General features: G+C 37.3%; 1 protein-coding gene across 1 annotated transcript in view; it reads right to left on the bottom strand.

Annotated features, from left to right (window-relative positions):
• Nucleotides 1-438: 438 nt before the first annotated feature.
• Nucleotides 439-16,814, bottom strand: part of YTHDC2 (YTH N6-methyladenosine RNA binding protein C2) — a 36,089-nt gene continuing 19,713 nt past the window's right edge. Inside the window, exons 17-30 of the mRNA XM_064438858.1 lie at nt 16,454-16,536; nt 15,328-15,433; nt 15,073-15,192; nt 14,521-14,793; nt 13,849-13,975; nt 13,118-13,323; nt 12,338-12,533; nt 11,199-11,308; nt 9,437-9,729; nt 8,836-9,010; nt 7,555-7,758; nt 5,972-6,154; nt 4,691-4,794; nt 439-4,537 (exon numbers count right to left, since the gene is read on the bottom strand). Of these exons, the coding sequence (XP_064294928.1) occupies nt 4,714-4,794; nt 5,972-6,154; nt 7,555-7,758; nt 8,836-9,010; nt 9,437-9,729; nt 11,199-11,308; nt 12,338-12,533; nt 13,118-13,323; nt 13,849-13,975; nt 14,521-14,793; nt 15,073-15,192; nt 15,328-15,433; nt 16,454-16,536 (2,157 nt within the window). The 3' untranslated portion in view covers nt 439-4,537; nt 4,691-4,713. The remainder of the gene's footprint in view (nt 4,538-4,690; nt 4,795-5,971; nt 6,155-7,554; nt 7,759-8,835; nt 9,011-9,436; nt 9,730-11,198; nt 11,309-12,337; nt 12,534-13,117; nt 13,324-13,848; nt 13,976-14,520; nt 14,794-15,072; nt 15,193-15,327; nt 15,434-16,453; nt 16,537-16,814) is intronic.

Below are 16,814 nucleotides of genomic sequence, written 5' to 3'. Positions count from 1 at the left end.
TTCAAGGTGGTGGTTTTACAGACATAACATGAAACCAGAGCAGAGGATTCTGCTGTTCAACTATTCTCAACAGCAGAGAACTATCAGAAAAATCATTGCTGCACAGTGAAATAAGCATAGAGACATTTTGTCTGGATTTAACTGAAGTAATGTCTGGCCATAAAGACACCATTATTTCCACTGGATGAAAGCTAGAAAAATTTATATGGATGACAATGCAGAAAATAAAAAGAGGTTACCTGAGGAAAACAAGGTCACTTTCCTCTGAGTCTCAAGAGTGGAATATTTTATTGTAGACATTCAGCCAGACTCACTCAGTAATAATTTATGCTGATTTATTGAAAGCTGCAATTCAGAAACGTGTATTACTATGCTATTACCAAGAAACAGTTGTTCATTTCAGATTGAAAAGGGAATGACAGAACATTGAAAAAAGGATGACAGAACATGTATTTTTATTTATTAATATTTCTCACAATGACTTTGCACAGCAAAACAAGATTACTATTCATCACATTGTTCAGTGTTCCTTCATTGAAAATAACGTCTTCTAGTAATTTAGTTCAATTATGAAAACACTTAAATCTACTATAGATATAAAATATACTATATGATGCTCCTTGCAGACCGTGGCATAGACAAGTTGCAGTATTGCTCTTTATGGAACAAAGCATTTACCTTCAGTTTTACAGGCCATCTGTTACTGCTGCTGAATGACAGAAGTCCAAATGATGACCAGCAGCAACTACTGGTTGACTCTGTCATGTAAAGTGGCCTCAGAAGTCACTAGGTAGCACAGATACACTTTGGCACTAAGCGTACAATTAGAGAGATCAGACATAAGGTGCTTCCATCTTTTTTTTGAATAATCATGAGCATTTAAAAACCACTGTAATTATATCTTTACAGATGAACTTTCAATGCTTCAGTAGCTTCAAAAAAAGTCCCCTCAATCTGTTCTCTAGACACTACTCATCTCTGATACGGCCTTTCCTGAGCTCATATGCTAACAGCAATCCTGAATTGATGAAGCTGCCCATGAAGTTATGTGCAATTTGATGGGAAAAGGAAAGAAAACAGAAAATATAAAGAGGAAAGGAAGACAGAGTACAACTGAAAAAATTTTCAGCTTGTCAGAAACAAAAACGTCACATTAACTGTCCACATCATTAGCACAGATTTATCATAGTTTTGTCAGCATTAGAATCATTAAAACAAAGACTTATGAAACAAGTAAAATCATGTGAACTGTGTTTTAAACTACTTGCTAAGGTACCTGCTCAAATGAAACCAACTGTATGAAGTCTGATTGCCATGGAAACACTAAAAAAATGAAGAAGAGGGCAGCAGTTTCAAGTGTACTTAAAAGCACCTCAGTACATAACCAACTCCTGCACACTCCTCTTCTTTGCACATGCCCAAGGCGCATTTTTAACTACCTAGACACAAGGAAGGAATGAATGGGCACAACAGAAACTGCCTTTTGTGAGAGCTGGGCCCATGCGGGTCTGGGTGTTGTGCCTGTAAGGCCAATGGCCTGTTTACTTCAAATGGTGTCTAAGTGCGCCAGGACTTCTTGATGGGTGGGCACCAGTGGGCTACATGGGCCAATGTCCATTAGATCTTCCTCTGCCACAGGGGCTACTTCTAAAGTGTGACTGATAACCAGCCTAGTGATGCTCAACTCCAGATCCATTGGACCGGCCCAGGGAATGGCAAGTCATGTCGGGGTGCTTCTCTGAATATATGCTAGTGCTGCCCAGAAGAGAGTGTCTCCACTTCCTGCTGGAAGCTGTAGCTGGATCCCAGACCCAAACATGAGTCTCCAGGCTTTCCAGTCTGAAAGTCAGCTGGTGTCTGTGTGTCGTCACCCCCCCCATGTAACATATTTGCAAGCCAGGTTAAATAATCCACAGTAACATATTTGTGATAGCACTTGCTTAGTTTGGCTAGGTCTGTGCTCATGAAAGAGCATGTAGAGGCACCTGTCATACCTCCAGTAGCATCATACTCTCCTTCTAACAACTGGTCAGATTGCTAAGTCTTCAGGAATGGAGGAATTTGACACAGCATTGTTTGAATCTGAATCAGATCAGGTATCATCCCTGTCTTCTGGGTCTCTACATAAATTCTGTTTTCCGTAGCTTCCAGATGACGGTCAAGTTTTTCCCAGACAGACACTGCTACATGGGGGAGCACGCAATGCTCTAGTTTCTCCACATTAGCCTGATAGCTTTTAGCACAGGCAGGGGCTGGGGTCTTCTCCTCTATTGCAGCCCCAGTGTCCTGCTGGGTGTGGGCCAGTCCTTTCCATTGGTAGTCAACTTGGGCTTGGCTTGCTTTCAAATGCTGCTCAGTTGTCACTAAGTAGCAGCTAAGTGTTGCTAAGTAGTGCCTATAGTAGTCAAGGACTTTACCAGCCTCCCACGCTCTGCCAGGTGCACAAGAAGCCAAGACAGTTGATCCAAACTGGTCAATGGGATATACCATACCATGTTGATATCATGACTAGTATATTAAGTGGGGGAGATGACATGGGGCAGAGTAATCACAACTCAGGGACTGGTGGCATGGGTTGGCGGGTGGTTGCATCACTTGTTTCAGTTGTTTACTCTATCCTCTCCCCACCCCGCCCCGGGCTTAACCTCTCTCATTTTCCTTTTCATTATATTGTTATTATGGTTATTGTTTTATTTTAATTATTAAACTGTTCTTATCTCAACCCACAAGTTTTCTCACTTTTACACTTCTGATTCTCCTCCCCAGTCCCACCTGTGGAGGAGTGAGCGAGCAGCTGGGTGGGGCTAAACCACAACATAAGGCAACGAGATAAGAGATATGAGCAGGGTAATCTCCCTTTGTGACCTTCTCTAAACAAAGGAGAATCTGATGTCTGCACACGGGGCAAGGCCCCAAAATATCAGCTAAGGCACCCACTACAGGGTCAGGGCTGGTCATGATGCACTGTACCATACCCCACTTATAACATTAGAGTGTAAGAGCTTAAGGCAGCCCTGATAAGTTTTAAGTTCAGGATATGGTAACAGGCACCAGACCAACAGCTTCAGGGATAAACATTTCATCTCTAAATAACAGTACATGGAAAAATACAGATCAGTAGTACAATTATCTGGATCATAACAACAGCAAGTCAAGTAATTCACCAAGACTGGGCTAGACCTAACATAGGGGCATACAGAGACTTATATGACCATGGCTGTCAGGCAGGCAGAGGGCATGACATCTTCTCCCACTCTGTGCCAGCTCTGTCCTTGGTGTCCCTGGGGCCTGGGAGTCCTGTACAAGGCAATACTGCACCACATGCCTTTGTGGGCACAGGCCAGGAAGTATCATATAAGGCAATACCAGCCTCACAGCTCCACTGTATGCACTGTCTCCAGAAATACCATATTAGGCAACATTAGCCTTACAAGGACCCAGTTAGTCTTGCAAGGGCAAAACCAACTGTTTATGCATGGAAGTCACTACACAGAATGCAAGAATGAATACACAGGGTACTCTGAACTGTGTGAATAATCTTAGCAGGCATGAAAAACTTAAGTACAGGCTCAGAAGCAGAGAAAGCTCTCACTTTAATCTAAGAATGACCAATGTAGTGCTGACAGCAAGCAGATTTAATTTATACCAGCCTTATAGTACGACTAAGGAGAAGCCCAATAGAACAAAACAGTAGCACAGAAGCAGAAAGAAACTGGAAGAGGTATAGAGGAAAGCATGAAGACTACATTGAAAGATGAAGAAAGCCGTACTAGTAACTTTTTTTTTTTAAGGAAATAAAAATCATTTAATAATGCCCAAGTTAGTGAACTATCAGAGTATCATTTGGCAGCAGGTCTCTGAAAGACTTTCAGCTTGCCAAAACATGAGTACCTTTTAAAGATGAAAATAAACTTAAACAGGAAACACCTCTGGACCAACCCACTCTCAAAAGTCTCATACTCCTTTCACTTATGTATTTAAAGTTTACATTCTCCAGCTGCCCAGTTGTTTGCATGAATATATCCTGCTCTCTTGCACTGTGCATACAGAGGTTCAACAAATACTTATGGAGCCTTCCAATATAAATTGAGACTAGATGTCTCCAAATATTTCACACAAACTGCAAGACTGATTAATTAATATTACACTGGTTTCTCTCATATATTTTACTGTGTTGAAAAAGCTTCAAATGTAAACTGTATATTTAAACTCTCTGCTGTGCTATTTTAAACCCACAAAGAACTTATATGTCCATTGTTTCAAACTTAGTTTTGAATGTAACCGAGTTTTTAAATATCAGGCGCACATTACTGTAAAAAAATAATTCAGTCAAAAACAGGCTGGTGAATAAAGTTATGACATTTGTTAAGATAAGGAAACACTGAAACCAACATAACTCCCTCTTATTTTTCCACTGCTAGCTGCAGAGCAAGACTAACAACTTCAGGAGATTGTGGTGCTGCCTTCTTCCTCATCTTTACATTGTAGGCACACTGCTGGTTCTAGTGGTTCTTAGGTGATGTTTCAACAACCACAGCTAAAAAAAAAATCAAAAGGAAGAGAATATTTAGTATTAAGTGTACCTGTTCTTCCACAAACTACAAAGGAAAGACAGTTCTGTGATGGTACATTGTTTATAGATAGCTTTTCCTCTATCACAAAAATAGCAAGTAATGCATGAAATAACTACCTGTATCACATTACTTCACATGCTCAATCACTTGCGTTTTTTCCAGCCAAAGGAATACGGTCCCAAAGCTGTAGCAACTGCTCTCCAACTTGTGGTTCCAGCTCCTAGAAATGAGCAGGAAATTAGAGAAGTTATTTGCACTGCTAATATTGAACATATTTATGACAAAACTGTTAGATTAAGTTACTGATGATTGCTTTCAGTCATTCAGAAAAAGAGCTCACTCCTTTTCCTATTGAGACATACATTAGAACTCCTCTACACAGGAAGGGTTCTTTACGAGGGCTCTAGAGGAGATAAAAACTTTCATAAGCACCCCTGGCCTACAGGTTGTTTGTGGCTTTTTTCAGTCACAGTAAGACATCAGTTCTTAAGAGAAGAATTCTAAGTGAACACACCACCGCCATATATAAGAATATATGCACCTCATACTTTGTACCTTCTACAGGTCGCTTACTTATTAACTGAAGATCATTATTCTCTACATCTTCTACGTTTAATTCCATCAAGTGTGGTGGGGAATGTGGAAAGGCAAGTCACAGGTAATCCAGTGGCTCTTGGTGTAATCACAGACATTAATATAAACCAGTTGTTTTCAGGATTGTTAAGACTCTTCAGGTCTTAAGAGCCACTTACAACAGAAGCACTGTTAACTCCATTATGTGCTACATTTTCTTCCTGACCTTACAACTGGAGAGGTTTTGGGGAAGTAGTGAGATGATACAACAAGTTTAGCTCTACAGTCTCATATAAGGAGATATTTTGGGAAGTCACTGGAGAGAACACAAACTGCCACAGAGAATTCTTGTGCCAATTCTCTTCCAGCTTTTTGTAGTTGTATTTAGCTTTAACAGATTGGAGAACTGTCCTAAGCTTCATTCTACCTCAAATCTCAAGATTCTCTTCAGTCTTTACAGGAAACTCAAAGCTATAATTATGAACAGTTATTTGGGTGTGACCGACTTGGGGGACAAACCTGAACAAAACATGGAACAAATCTCCAGAACCAAAACCACGAATTCCAAAAAGCTTTTATTTTCGGAAGCATCCAGCTTTAAGTCTTTTTTTTTAATGCATATTGAGCAAGAAACTGCTTTGATTTTATCAAAAAGCCTCACTGCTTCAACAGCAACGCATCAGCAGAAAGTACAATGTGCATCAATGAACTGATTCAGATTAACAGATATATGAGGAAAGTTGATAAATGTCAAGGATAAACAAGCTAATAACAATACACGGTTCTACCAAGTAAAGAAGATTTTAGAACATTTAGAACATTACCTGGCCATCTCTGCTTATTTGTACTTTCTTATTGTCATTCCAAGGGTTGAGCAAATGATGTGCAAACTGAAAAGGAATGCTTTCTTTTCGGATCCACTCCACCTTAAATACACCTCCAAAACCAGAAGATCCCCAGTCTTGACTTTTCTCACACCCTATCTCTGAAGCCATTCTAGCAAAACCCTGGAGCAAATATTGAAATATTAAAGGAAAGACATAATCAGAGCATATCTGCTTACATTGGAACTAAATAAATGACTGGACCTCATATGAAATTTTCACATTCTTTTCAGAGATTCATACACTCTTCCCCATGAAGCTGGATCTTTTAAAATGATTACACCTAGAAAGTTAAAAGATATATATCACTTCATTTTCTACTTCAGGTATGCCTTCTAGAGTTTGACCAAAGAGAATGTCTCTCAATTAATTTCTCACAATTAGCATTAATTTTTTTTAATCTTTGTATCAGAGGTTGAAAAGGTGAAAACACATTTAAAGTGTAAGGAATCAATATGAATATTCAAATACATGATAGTCCGTGAAAAAATAGAGGTGGAAAGTAAAGAGACACTTGATACAAGAGAACGTTAATAGGAATGTTAATCTTATATTTCCATGAGTGTCCAGTGCATAGTCAAAACAGGAAGAGCAAGGCAACATCAACCACCTACACTCCCAACTTCAGCATGTATTCCCCTCCCAGCTTCCTTCTCTAAGACCACCAATATAACAGACCATTTTCAGTATCAACTGGCACACTGAAAATCGCTTTCCAATATTACATCTGCATTTGCCAAATCATCATATGCATATCTCACCATAATCTTTCAGTGGTATCACCAAGACAGCTGTGTTTGGGCTAGTTAGTAAGATTTTAAGTTTAGCTGACTTTTATGAATAGTTTTTATATGAAGAGGTAAGTTGAACTTTCCTTACCTGGAACAACTGAGCTTAGCCCTCTCTACAACACACCTAACCTGCAACTTTGCACTACTAGGTCAAGTCTTTAACTTCAAATTGGCTACAAATTTGTCACCAAATTGTTGACAAATACCTTGCTAAACTTGAAGACACAGCTCTGGAAGAATCATGGCCTTGATTTTCCAGCTTCCTAACTTTTAGAAATTACAGTTCAAGCAAAACAGATTTTATTAAAATTTGTAATAAAGACATCTATGAGTTTCCTGGCTTCAGAAAGTTGTGATTTGTTCGTAAATGCTTAAACACAATATTTATTTTGGCATGCAGAGAAAAGAGTAGCAATCCTCTGCTTTATTTGGATTTGTTTGTTTTGTTGTTGTTTCAAATTATTAATATTGTATATAAACATTATTCTGACTCAAGCTGTTTGGAGGCAATTCAGTCTTAGCCTTTGAGTCATCAACCGAGTTAGGTAGAAGGGCATATTTCAGAGAAGAATGAAGTACTCTTTCCTCAGCAACCAGATACATTTCCTTGCTACTCTACTTGTTAGAAGGTCAGAAGTCATAAGCAAAAACCTCCATACTACACTTGGTTATTTGCTGCGCTCCCCTAAACCATCAACCAAAGCTACTATTTAGTATTAACTAAAGACTCACCTGAAAGTGTCCAGACCCTTGAACAGAAAATATTAAGTAAACCATGCTGCTCTCCCAAAAGGCTCTATTTAGTTTTCGTTCATTACTTGGCGTAGTAGACCATATACCCTTCTGTTGAGAAATATCAATGTTTTGCAAGTTGCTGCTTTTCATTATAATATACCGAACTGGCATATTTTGTCTTGGTGAAGGGGATTTGGAACCCTAGAAAAAATAATTTAAATTAAGCTACAATAAAACAAACCAGGCTCTAGTTATAATGTTTTACACACATAAAGACAAAAATCATTTGACTGTCCTCCTGCCCTACTGACCCAGAATTTACATGAAACGCATGATCTATCAGCTGGTACTGTCTGAATTGGTTTTAGAATGTATTTCACATCTGTTTTACATTTTTTTAAGCACTTTCCAAAATAATAATTCGTTCATGAGAGGTTGCAAACAGGTATAGCAGAACAGGCCTAATCAGTCAAGTGATTAATTACAGTTCTTTGAAGTCTGACACCCCTTCAGATGACACAAAATTCATCATTCTAGACTGTAGCTTGCAGCACACTACTCACATTTCCACCTTCAGGAAACTAAGTTTTCTCCCTTCTATATCAGCTGAATTTAAAAACTGAAAGACTTAAGAGGAGCTATTAAATCCTCCAGTGAGGTGTGCCTAAAGGATCAATGGGTTTTCCTCTCAGTGATCTATTTAATATTACTGCAGTTTACTATTCAAGGACACAGGGAGAATTATGCCAATAGCCTCATTAAAAATGTGTGCTTTGTTAAAATAACCGTCATTAAAAAAGCAAGCAGTCATAATAAGGCTGTTAAAACAAACCTTAAAGAGAATCAGTATCAATGTAGGCTATTACAGAAACAGAGGAAGGTAGAATCCAAAGAATTCAGAAGTGCAAGTACTATATACTAAGTTATATTAAAAAAAATTAATACACCTTCACTGGTTATTTTATCAAGTTTGAAAAAAAAAAAAAAAACAACCAACCAAAAAACAGACCACGATTTTTTCTCCTGTGGATAGCTTTACCTCAGCTGTCTGCAAAGAACAGTATTTTTACTGTTTAAACCAGTGCAACAAGGATATTTAGACTAGATTTTAAGTTCCAGAAAGGATTAAATATTATACAGCTATTAAAAATGAAAATCTAAGTTAGGTTCTTAATTTATCAACACAATACCTTATACTTACTGAGAGGTATCAGCAAATTAATTTCTACAATTCTACTGATTTTGAAGAGTGGGGTAATTTGTTTCCAAGAACTCTACCTTTCCAGATATTGGAGAAGGACTAGCACAGGGGCTAGGATAGCTACTGCTGTCTGTAGACTTCCCTGATGATTGATCTGACCTGTCATCTGAAGTTCGTTTGGAATGAAAAACGTTTTTTTCTTTGTACTTCTTTGGCTGTTGAAATGAGGGACGCATAGATTTCATCAAAACTCTAAAAAGTAAAGGTAGATACAACACATAGCAAGGGTTTCGTAAGCAGTCACAGAACAATTTATATCTCCATATCAGCCTGCTGCATGACTATATATGTTACAATAATTCCAAAACATATGAAACACTAACAAAAACAGTACTGATCATGCATTGTTTTTGAATGCTAGGATTAAACCTCTTCTGCTACTTCTTCCCAGAGATCACAGTTCATGGACGATATTCCTGACTGCTCTCTCAAACAGTAGGCACACATACAAAATACTTCTCAATTAAATCACAACTACACCACAGTACAGGACAGTATTAATTCTTTCAGCTGTATTTCTATTGTTTCCTCCTTTTTATTACTAGCAGAAATTCAAGTGATGCTTTTATAGCTAAATAAATTACAACCTACAGTCTCTAGAAGATCTCAAAAGCTTACTTTTCAGCATTAGAGGAGTCATCAGAGAATTCAGTTTCTGCCGAGCTCTTTCTACTGGTGGTTGACCTCCATGTAGATGCTGTAGGAAGTTCTTCAGCAGTCATAGGTCTTGGTCTCTGACCAATTCCTGTAGGCTGCTGCAAACCTGCAGCCTGTTCTTCACTACTTAGAACAGCTGTAACTGCTCTTACAATTGTTTCATCAACTTGAGACCATGGTTTAGAAGGAGCTCGCATGCGGCGCAGAAACAAGCTATGCCACTTCTGTCTGAGTTGAAACAGCAAACCAGCAGCCTGTAACAGATTTCAATTCTGTTAAAGACTAAGAAAAATTAGATCAGACAGGTGAAGGTACCCTACATCTTTCCTGTCAGGCAGCTTTTGGCACTCTAAAATTAACAGGTCCAGACTGAAAGGCAAGACTAAAGTGCCGGGAAGGGGGCAAATACCCCACATTTAAACTAAGCTGTTATCTTTTCTTTCCTCAGGTGTAAGATAATTTTTAAAACATTTTATTTAGCTCTGTACCAAACTTAAAATGATATTGTAAACCCAAGGATGTTTTATTTTTAAATTTTTTAAATTTTATCTTTGAAAAAAAAGTTTATTTTCATGCTTTATGACCTTCCTCTCAATTCAGTCTGTATTCATGTACTCTTCATTCATACCTGAAGGAAAAGAGCTCTAAGTGACATATTTTTCTGACAGTCTTCTGCTCAAATGACATGACTGAATCTAGAAAACTATAGAGTAATTCTCATGTTATCTGTAATGCTTCCATTTTTTAAAAAAAAAAAACACTTCTGGACATCTCTAGAAGAGACAGTATTACTAGATCTGATAAGCCCAAGTGTTTCATAACCTGTAAACTACTCTACCTCCTACTACAGCCAGAGATTCTCAATAACCTGAAGACTTAGATCTTTAAAAGGGTTTTTTTTAATGTTTCTAAAATCTGACAGCAACTTTCTTTCAGCAACTCCAATTTCAAGTACTCCATTTTGATCCAACTTTAGTCATCCTCTCAGAGAAGGAAACACACAATATGCCATTGTGACTATTCACTCAACTCCTGCTCAGATTTTGGCTAACCCAGCTCATGCTAAGGCTTGATGTGTGCTGGGAGCACACATTAGGCAGGACAGGTAGCCATAAAGAGCTGAAGGGCCATTATACAGCCACTATCACCTGCAGCTTACTGTATCCTGCAGCCATTATCTTTTGTCTGGCAATTCTGTCAGATTCTGCTAATTTATGGAATGGACCTAACCTCCAAGCTGGAGGGTAAAAAACATCAGTTTACCAAAAGAGCTTCTGAAGTGGATCCAACAGCAGCTTGACTGCTGAGGCTTTCCTGCTTCCTGGTGCGATACAGGGGACACTCACACCATGACAGAGGAAGATGATGAGCACTCTCAGTCTTTTTCTCTTTTTGTTCATAGGTGCACGAACTGAGAGTTAATGGGTTATAAATTATGAAACCTTATGACCTGAATGGTGAATAAGTGAATTTACGCGACTGACTAGTCTGGGCCAAAGGGGATTGATCACCTGTTTGTTTGTTGTATTTCTTAATGAGCTCATGAAATAAAGGTTAAATCTCAGAGTACGTCATCCTGTAAATCTGAGAGACCCAAACGGACCATGACAGCCATTATTACAGAAAATTCTTGATCACCCAAATGTTTCAGAAATCTTTTTAGGAAGATATGACATAAGTATCCTTCTACAAGAAACAAGCATTGAAGCAATATATTACTTACTTCAGGATCCAGTTTGAGATGGAGCCATTCATCTAGCTTCAGTAGTGCCAAATTAGCAGTTGTTTTGTCCTCCATCTCACTATCGCTGTTATCATTAGATACCCCATCCCCTGAATTAAATATAAAAGGTGCATTAACATTTTTATATTATTTCCACTTATATACACAGAACTGAACACTACTGCATTACGAGCAATAAACTCATTTTCCTTCTAAATTTTGTTCTAAAATGTAAACATTTGTAAAACCACTTTTGTTTTCAGCAAATACGGCTCAGTGAAAAACCTTTGCTTCAGTTAGCAGAACACAGGTATCCACACCTGCTGAGGGCCCTGTTTTGTAAGCACTTGTACTGACGTGATCTGCCTCACACATGTACCTTTGTCAATACCAGCAAGACATTAGCAAACTTTTGTGTGAAGCTATTTGCAAAACTACACATTGCTCTACACTTTATTTCCTAGTAAAACAGCAGAATTAAAGACCCATTTAAAAAAAAAATTACATATACATTTGGCTATTAAGTAGGATTCTGTTTTTTTTTTTAAATTCAATCAGTATATACACTATTTTAAGGGTAACAGTTTATGGGTAACAGCACTCCATTTAAATTAAAAAACCCAGATATTTCTATATATTCTCTACTACTTCTAGTTAATAGCATAGCTAATTGTCATTAAAAGTCATCAGTAGAAAATAATACTTAAAATGCATGTTCCAGCTGGAAGCAACATGAGTATTTGCCATATTGATAGTTTCTAAATTATTATTCAGTTTGAATAATATGGTTCAAAGTATCAAATAAACTAGTCTGTAGAAAAACATACATGCTACACTTTTCAGCACTAGTTCATTACAAATTTCATTTGAATTTTTTATTTCATTACAAACTATACTGTAACTTCTGAGACTTCAGAACTATGTAAGTGTAATTTATGGATGTGCATCTATAAGGATTCACAAAACCAAGATATTTATGACAGAGCTTATAAACTATTCTTGAACAGCTACAGGAACTATAGCTCTGTCATTTTAAGAAGTCGCCAATACGCACATTAAATATTCTTGAAAAACAAGCCTTCCATATCTCATACTAGTATATACCAATCTAAACATTCCAAAGCCAAACACCACTATACCTGGAAAGGACGAAGGTTCCTGCAAAGCATTACTTGGTAATCTAGCTGGTCCACAGAAGAGTGACACAGTGACAGGTGTTACAACAGAACAGCATTTGATATTTGCTATCCTGTGAGCTCTCATCATTTCATCGTATATAAGCCAGTCTGTAGGGAGTGCCTCAATGGCTGCAGCTTGCCCATTTGCTGGGGGAATCTGTGCAAGAGCAAACAAGATAAGGCTATTTTACCCCCTATTGGTAATAAAAACAAATGTTAACATATTTGTTATTAGTGAATACATAATAATTTATATGCATATAAACTTATACACACAAATAAGAAAGCAAGAGAGAATTCAACGAGACTCACAAATTACCCTACCACATTGAAACAAAATATTTTGCTTTAAAAAAAGGATCTAAAAAAAATTATTAATATCTATATATCTACATATATCTATATATATCAGCTTCAGAGCAGAACTTCTTCCTGCTATAATGGGCAGGGATTCCTACATCTTTAAAACTGTTCCATAACTAGGGTTTTTTTTACAATTTTATCTTGTTCCATCTAGAAGGAGGACTAACTTCAAATAAGTTTTGATGAAATAATACTGGAAAAAATAAACCAACTCTAATTCTTTATTTTATCAACTGCCAGGAAAAATATTTTCTAAAAATGTAATGTTTAATGCACATGCTGCTTTTAAAGTACTGACAACTATGAATAGACATTTCTACAATATTTGACAGAGTATAGTGTTCTTTTTTGTGAGATATAAATTCAAAGTGATTTTACCTTTTTATACTCAGGTTGACTAAGAACAGAGGTAGGATGAAATCGCACTTTCTTCTCCTTCGGTCCAGTCAAAACCAGGTTTTCTCTGTCTACATGCACTAGATTGGGATACATCCCAGCCACTAAGGCAGCTTTAACTACAGCCCAGTTTTCAGAGTTAGTATTAACATCTCTAATATCAGCTCCTCCTCTGGCTCTAACAAAACCTGAGAAAAGAAGAGGACAAAAATGTGTTACATTTGCTTGTATTAAGATCTATTTTTCTGCTTCTCAAAAGGAATTTGGAAAAATAAAAAGTCAAATAAACTACAAACTTGTTGCATTTTTCACCACTGCCAACCTTAACAGCACCAAGTAAAAACCATTATACTGAAATTCTGCCTGATAAGGGGTTTTCTACTAACATAGAATAGAATTACTTTCTACAACACAAAGACATTCCTATGGAAATAATTTATTAGAGCATAAAAATCCAAAGAAACATATCTCACACTGAAAGCCAGTGGCATGAGGAACAACCAAAGCGTTTTCAGTTAGACCAGCTGCTCCCTAGCCACACTTCCTCACCCTAGCATCTGCACCAGGCCCAGCATGAATTTGTACTGGTCTGTTTCGAATTAAGGAAGGAAAATGACAACAACCAGCACTATTCTTGTTACAATTTGTATACACTTGTACTAGGTATACACTTGACTCCAAAAGGATGCTAAAATTTTTTCCAAGCTGTTTACCTGAAGCTCTTAGCTGGCCAAGCAACTGTGTTCTCATTCCGACGATGATTTCCATTGTGGCTTGAGACAGGAAATTCTTTTCACAAAAGGCTCTCTCCCAGCCATCACTGCGCGCCTTCTGCCATGCCTGTAAAAAATATTTTTTTTACATTTGCTTATTAATTTGATTAGCTAAAATTTTTAAAATGCACTTTTTTAAAAAAAATATTACATTCATGTCAATAAAACAAAGGCAAAAAATCATTCTGAAAGAATGAAAATGCATGAAACCAGTTGTTGTTTTTTTTTTTCTGGTTAAGCGCTAGATTCAATTTACCCATTCCCTAAATTAACATAATGATCATTATGTTAAGTTAGTATAAGATCACTCTATTATAATGATCTTCATAATGTTAAGAACATTAATTTAAGTTATCAGTATAGAAGGATATAAACTGGCACCTTGTTGGAACATTCAGAATTTAACCAGGTTTGAAAATATAAACAAAAAAACCTGACAACCCGCACAAATTTGTGAGTCCAATATACGGGAAATCCACTAGGCAAAAATAACATTTCTTCTGTAAGAACTTAATCACAGTCTATCATTCTACATCCGACTGGACTGATACATTATTTACTTTGATATGTGATCTATTGTGATTGTTACTCTTTCTGAAGATGAAATAATACCTGGAAAGCCCTGAGAAGTGCCATATGGTCACTAAATGTTCCTGCAGTAAAACGTTTTCTACACAGCATGGCTGCACGCTTTTGAGATGCCAGTGTAGGTAGGACAAAAGGGTCTCGATATGCAAGAGTGCAAGCAATAGTAAGAATAGGATCCAGGCACTTCAGAACAACAGCACACACCACCATTTTACCAAGGTGTGGCTCTACTGGTAATTCAGTGAGATGATAGCCAAGTTCAGTAAGATCTTCCCAAGGGTCCATGGCATCTATTGTCTGTTTATAAAAAAGGGAGTGGGGAGGAAGAAAGTGGACAAAATTAATTTACAGTAAAAGCAGAAAAACAGTTTCAGACAAGAATTTTAAGCACTCTCTTCCCTTAACAAGGAAAAATACATCCATGCATACAAAATGAAAACAGACCACACACAACTCAAAGCATCCTTATGTAACTAAACAACAGCCTCAGTAAAAACAAAACTCATTAAGATACGCTGCCACACCACAAATATAGAATCAAATACAATTTCCATCTAAATCTATTCCTTTACTGACCTTAAGCATTTGCACAGCATTTCTCACAATTACAGCTGGTGGAGGATCAGGAGCTTTTGTAAGAAAGTCAACAATTGGACAATTAAATGGAGCCAGAAGTTTTGTGTGCAAACAAAGCTCCTGCAAGTTAAAAAGCAAAAGAAAGATTGTTAAGATTCAGGTTGCTGTGGGGAACCAAACACTTTTTTGGAGTTCATGGTATGGTTTGTTGATAACACATTTTTCAAAAGGTAAAATTTCTAATTGAACGTGCACCTGAAGTGGCATTCTTAGAAGTTCTGGAGTCTGAAATTCCAACATATTCTGAAATCGAAGCCTGCTGAAGAGACGAAAACAGACTCCAGGCTGACAGCGCCCAGCCCTTGAAGATAAAATACGGGAAGTTGTTGAAAATTAGGATTTCTTTTTAAAAAACAAAACAAAACATACAACCAAAGAAAAAAAAATATACACGCGCGCGCGCACACACACGCACAAAAAAAAACTTAGAATGGAAATGAGAAGCAGGTCTAAGAGAAAGATAATTTTCCTAAGTGTTAAGTCCCACACATGAGGTGAGTTTTCCAGTACATGGATTATTTTTGATAGTATGGAAATTTGTTATTCTAATTTCGCCCCAACACTGAAAATCTAGAGAAACAAAAATAAGGCTATCTAAAAATAGATGTGGATTTTTTGCTAACCTAAGATCAATCCAAATCTCAACTGTCCTTTGCTGTAAGGACTATAAGTAGCAAACTTCATTTCTTCCTCTCCAAATCCCCCAAACAGTTGGAAGTTACTCTGGGAGTAAAAGGTAGAATGAAAACCAAACAAATTGTGAGTGAGGAGACAGAGATAGAAAATGCTCACATTCACACTCAAATTCTTCCAGGTTAATACCAATATCATATCACCAAACATAGGCATTTGTTGCCACAAATCCTCTTAGCCCTCGCTCAGTGTTGGGAAGAATACGATAAAGGCCTATTAAGTCATGAATAGTTTGAAGAAGGTGAATAAGGAATCATGTGAAGGGGCATCAGTTGAAAACTAGAAATAGGCAGCCCTTTGCCCACAGAATTTGTGAAACACCTTATTGGACACTGTGACTGCTGGTGCTACATGGGAGAAAGAGGAAGAACATGTTCATAGCGGGTAAAACAATGTGGACCTAGCGTGAGCTTTGGGAAATTCCTGAGTGTCACCTTCCTACATCTTGGGGAAATTACTCCAAGGGAATACTCTTCTGCTAAGAATTAGCGTTAGCCATTGTCCAACAGGATACTGGACTAGGCTAGTAACATTACCCAGTGTGGCTGCTATTATGTTGTGTATTTATCCTTAACATACAGGATAGTGGCTATCTGCAAAATAAAATTCAGTATGAAGCATGTATTACCTGCCTTTTCTCTGGATAGCACTGGCTTTTGAAATCCACACCATTTTTAGCATTGTAACACAGCTCAGTGCATCAAAAGACTTCTATAAAAGCAAAGCAAGGAACATAAAAACAAGATTGAATAGGGTACATGAAATTAAAGTAACTAATGATTTAGATCAACAGAAGTTCTCTAAAAAAAAATAAGCACCATCAGCTTCTGACACAAAGATATATTCTGGAGTATGTAGTTTCAAGTGAATTTACGGTACCTCCTTGCAGGATCCTTGTGCTACACAGTTTTCTAAACTAAAGCTTTCTAGTCAATATGTAATTATAAGTCAATAAAAGACATGGATTGTGTTTTGTGGTATCACCAAGC

Source organism: Phalacrocorax carbo, chromosome Z (assembly GCF_963921805.1).
Source record: "Phalacrocorax carbo chromosome Z, bPhaCar2.1, whole genome shotgun sequence".
NCBI lineage: Eukaryota > Metazoa > Chordata > Aves > Suliformes > Phalacrocoracidae > Phalacrocorax > Phalacrocorax carbo.
This window is presented reverse-complemented; position numbering and strand designations above follow the sequence as displayed.